This window comes from Limulus polyphemus, unplaced genomic scaffold, assembly GCF_000517525.1.
Source record: "Limulus polyphemus unplaced genomic scaffold, Limulus_polyphemus-2.1.2 Scaffold1721, whole genome shotgun sequence".
Taxonomy (NCBI): domain Eukaryota; kingdom Metazoa; phylum Arthropoda; class Merostomata; order Xiphosura; family Limulidae; genus Limulus; species Limulus polyphemus.
Window position 1 is genome coordinate 138,072 of NW_013667331.1, and position 4,559 is coordinate 142,630.

The window sequence follows — 4,559 nt, forward strand, 5'->3', positions numbered from 1 at the left end:
TGACTGACCTCAGCCACAAAAAAAAAAATCGAAATAAACTGAATTACCCTTTTTTCTTTCTAGAATAACTTTATATTTTAAAATGAAACTACATTCGTTTATCCTAAGTAGCTTTAAACTCGTAACTGTATACATCTATTTATAATTAAATTTTATTGTTTAACTGCCCTTATGATTGCCCCCTTTGAACCATGTATAACTACTATTCATGCCATACATCATACTAATTGGTATAACATAAAGAAAAAGTAGTTTAATAAAATTTTGAACATAAGACACAAAAACCTTGTGTCATGTACAGTAAAGGATACCCGTGGCGATAGGATTAAAGACTGTGTTGGTTACTATTGATTGGAACATTTTGTGAGGTAAATTGTTTTGTTACAGCAAAGCAATGTTGGGCCATCTGCGAATTCATACTGTAAATCAACTTGCCAATAGGAATAAATTTTGTGTGTGTTTAATATTTTTTATTTTATTTTTTTATATTTATTATAAATTACTATTAAGAAAATCAACTATATAACACTGATAATGTTCAAAATATCTCCTTTGTTGAGAAAAAGTGATAACATTATATTAATGAGGTGCGTATACAGTACCAGGATAGAGGGTGCATTGATGTAGGTGAAGAGTGTCATGAGACAAATATTGCCAAGGACAATTAAGTAGGGTATAAAAGACTGGAGCAAGTGAGAAAAAAATCAGACCAATGCTTAGATGGGAAAAGGAAAAAACCCTGGTAGTCGAGTAATAACTATAAATGTGAGAGGAGGTATGTATGTTGTGGAATTAAACTTTATGCCATGAAAGTTCAGGATGTTTTAGTTGTGACTGAATAACCTTATACAACACATTCCTTTCTGAAATCTGTTCATACTTACTTGCTTTAACTAGATGTATAACAAAAATTATGCAGATGTAACCATACACTTTTGTTAATGCATTTAATATCCATACATGATAATTTAAAGCTTTTCATTTTCTTTCTTTTTACCTTTTACACCAGGCAAGCCAGGGCGTCCATTACGGCCAGGAATTCCATCAAGACCTGGTTCTCCTTTTTGTCCTGGTAGTCCAGGAGGTCCAGGAATACCTAAAAGTGAGTCACCTGGGAACCCTAGAATTATAAAAAGATGTATACAAATACATGCATAGCTCATTCAATTATACTCCCAATCAAAACAGAAGCCCATAAAATCAAAGTATGTATATTGCACACACATGATTTAGATAGATGAATGATGATAGCATCTTGGTACTTTGTGGTACAAGTAATTGTTCAAACCACTAAAAGTACTGATCAAACTACTACACTTGAGTTGGATTTCTTTTATCACTATGTATTTCTCATTGTCTAAATAAGTTGTACTGTTGCATTATTTACACTGCGGTCATATTAGTTTTAAGATGTTTCACAAAAAAAATTTTAAAAATGCATTTAGTATTTAGCTCACACTTGGAATACCTCTTTCTCCTTTTGGCCCTCTCTCTCCTTTTTGTCCAGGAATTCCATTCAATCCTGGAGCACCATCCATTCCTTTAGGACCAGGAACTGATATGCCACAGTCTCCTTTAAATCCAGGTTCACCCTTTGGACCAGGTACACCTGGCAGACCAGGTGGTCCTCTGCGTCCATTAAGCCCATCAAGTCCAGGGGATCCTTTGTTTCCTTTAGGACCAGGTGGTCCTTCTATTCCAGGAGAACCAGGCACACCTATTCCACCTGGTGGACCAGGAAGCCCAGGAAGCCCATCAGATCCTATTGATAAGTTAAAAACAATTAACAACCATGATGAGGAATTTAAATCTTTTACATTAAATTTCAAGTGAAAAAGCCAATAAGTGAAAAGACCAGGATTTGAAACCAGGACCTCTGATTAACAGGGCTAATGCTTTACCATTGAGCTATGCAAAGAATACTAGCTGTCCACATCAATGTTCACTTCTGACTATGATCCACCATACTAACTTATGATAGGTACACAAACCAAATTATAAGAGGTCTATCCAAAAACCTATATTTATTTTTTTAAATTCCACTAGGAAACAATGAAACTGTAATATTTAGAATTTAATTTTTAGTACATTTTGACCATCCACTCAAACTTATACTTGTATATCCACAGTAGAATGGGATCTTTGCAAGTCTCTTGGGTAATGTTCATCAATGGGTGAATTCTCTATACATTCAAAGAAGATTTCAGCCTTAGTGATGGGTTTTAAAACATATTTTGGGAAGCAGGACATAGTGTCAACAACAGAATGATCTTCTGACTTTCTACATACAATGTTATATGAGCAGACTTGCAATATAAGGACCTATTGTTGCATTTTATGTTGTATTTTGGTTATTGGACGAACAATTGTCAACAAGGGTTTATGCCCAGTGACAAAAGTAAACATTATTTTATATAAAAACTTCAAAGCTAATGCTTGATGCTTATTTTTCAATTTTGACATATATGTACTCTACTTTGGCAAGGGTAAAAGAAGCAAAAGCTATTCAGATATATTGTTCGTCATATGCAAAATTATTGCCTCAACACAATATGATGTTGCATATTTTACTACTAAGGGCTTTTCCAGTTGATAATAAATCAACACACTATCATTCACTTATGCTTTTCCACATTTTTGAAGTACCATATTACAGTTATCTGACTAATTCCACTTTTTACTCCTTTTTCAACGCTAATTTAATAGTCTCAGCATTGAGAATAAATGTGTACATTTTTTTCACATAAATATAATAGACTGAGAAAGGAATGGAGTTCCTGAATATTGCTTGGAATATGAGCCTTTTAATGGAAATTATTTCATCTTGAATATGGTGCATGCCTTCTACATGAAGATAATAACATAGGTACTCTACACACCCTTAGACATAAATTGGCATTTCTCAGGAATTGTTTGAAATGACTCCAACTTTTTCCAGATAGTCTTGTTCTACTTTATTTCATAACACATACAGCACAGGTCTTGCTTTTTTAAAGACTGGTTTTACATAAGGTTTGGCCATTATCTCTCTCTCATAAAACTCTTAATATCCTGGTTATAATTTTTAAAAATATCTTTCTATTTAGATAAAATGTCTCCCAGTTTGTTATTTTGTCTTGTAATAAAGATTTTCTGCCAGTTCAACCATATCTCATCTAACCAATATTTTTTGACAAACATTCTTTGTCTTTAAGAACAATTATCAATTGACAGATTGAATGTTTGCTTGTTGTGTGAAATACTCATGCACATATATTTCAACAATGACAGATATCATAACAGGCAACAAACAATGATTTATAAACATAATGAAGTAAACTATTTATGGTGCAACATACTACATGTTTCGAAAGAACATTGGTCTGTTTTTTTCAGGCATGAAAACAGACCAATGTTCTGTCAAAAATCTACTATGTTCCATTGTAAGTAAATCACTTCATTATACTTGTAAATCATTGTTTGTCTACTATTATTATATTAGCATTATGTGCTTCCTTACTCAAATATATGACAGATGTTTTTTACCCAGAATATGAGCATAGCACTACTTCAGTTTTCCTCAACATAATATGTGCTAACAACTCTCATTACATTGCCTTGTACATAATGGATACACTTACACCAGTGACAACAATCATTTGAACTGATTTTCTTTCTATTTCCGTAAAGATCTCTCCTTTGAGACTTTATTTTCTAATATCATAAAATATAACTATAAATATAATTTCAAAGGAAATAACCTTAACAGAAAAGAAACTTGATGTTCTGGCTGTTCAGTCTCTTAAACCACTCAAGCAGTGTGTGCCATTTCTAGTGGTGGGGTAAATAGAATTTTAAGTTTTACTTACAGAAACATTGAATACAAGACTAAAGAACATAGAAGATATGATTTCATTGTTAGTTTACATTTGAGATACTGTGTTCAGTTTTGGGCTCCATACCTTAAGGACATTGTTGGAAAGGGTTCACAGTAGAGCTACTAGAATAATATGTGAGATAAAAAGATTCTCATAGGAGACATACTAAGATCTCTAAAATTATTTTCTCATGAAAAAAAGAGTTAGAGGGGATATGATTGAAGTATTTAAAATTGTTAAGGGAATCGACAGTGTTGATGCATCATCTATCATCTTTATTCTTGTACATAATAGTGAGAATGGAAGACTAAGGGACACAAATATTAATTTTTGCAGGGGTCATCTTCAGCTAAGAAAGCTTTATTTTTCTAACATGGTAGTTAGTCTTTGGAAAAGATTATCTTCAAATGGAGTAAATCCAGTAAAATTAAGGAAAGGATTGATAAATATTTGAATGGTATGAGTTAGCTTTGAGTATGTTTATTCTTTTAAGTTTAGTTTAGTGGATGAGATGGCCTAGATGGACCAACAGGTTCCTTGATATACTTAAATCTATATTTATCAACATGATGCTTAGCACCATACCTCCAACATACATAACAAGCAAAATTAAACTTATTCTGCTTATGTACATGTATTCAAATTCGATGACAGGAACCCACTTTGAGACTAATAATGGCTGGAGACGGCTTAAATGGGTAA

At 32.7% G+C, this 4,559-nt stretch overlaps 1 protein-coding gene across 3 annotated transcripts in view; it reads right to left on the reverse strand.

The window, feature by feature from the left end:
- Positions 1–4,559, reverse strand: part of LOC106464694 (collagen alpha-2(IV) chain-like) — a 168,913-nt gene that overhangs the window by 81,712 nt on the left and 82,642 nt on the right. For all 3 annotated transcript variants that reach the window (XM_022392462.1, XM_022392463.1, XM_022392464.1), the window contains 2 exons: positions 1,469–1,762; positions 998–1,120 (listed from right to left, as the gene is read on the reverse strand). In XM_022392462.1, the coding sequence (XP_022248170.1) occupies positions 998–1,120; positions 1,469–1,762 (417 nt within the window). The remainder of the gene's footprint in view (positions 1–997; positions 1,121–1,468; positions 1,763–4,559) is intronic.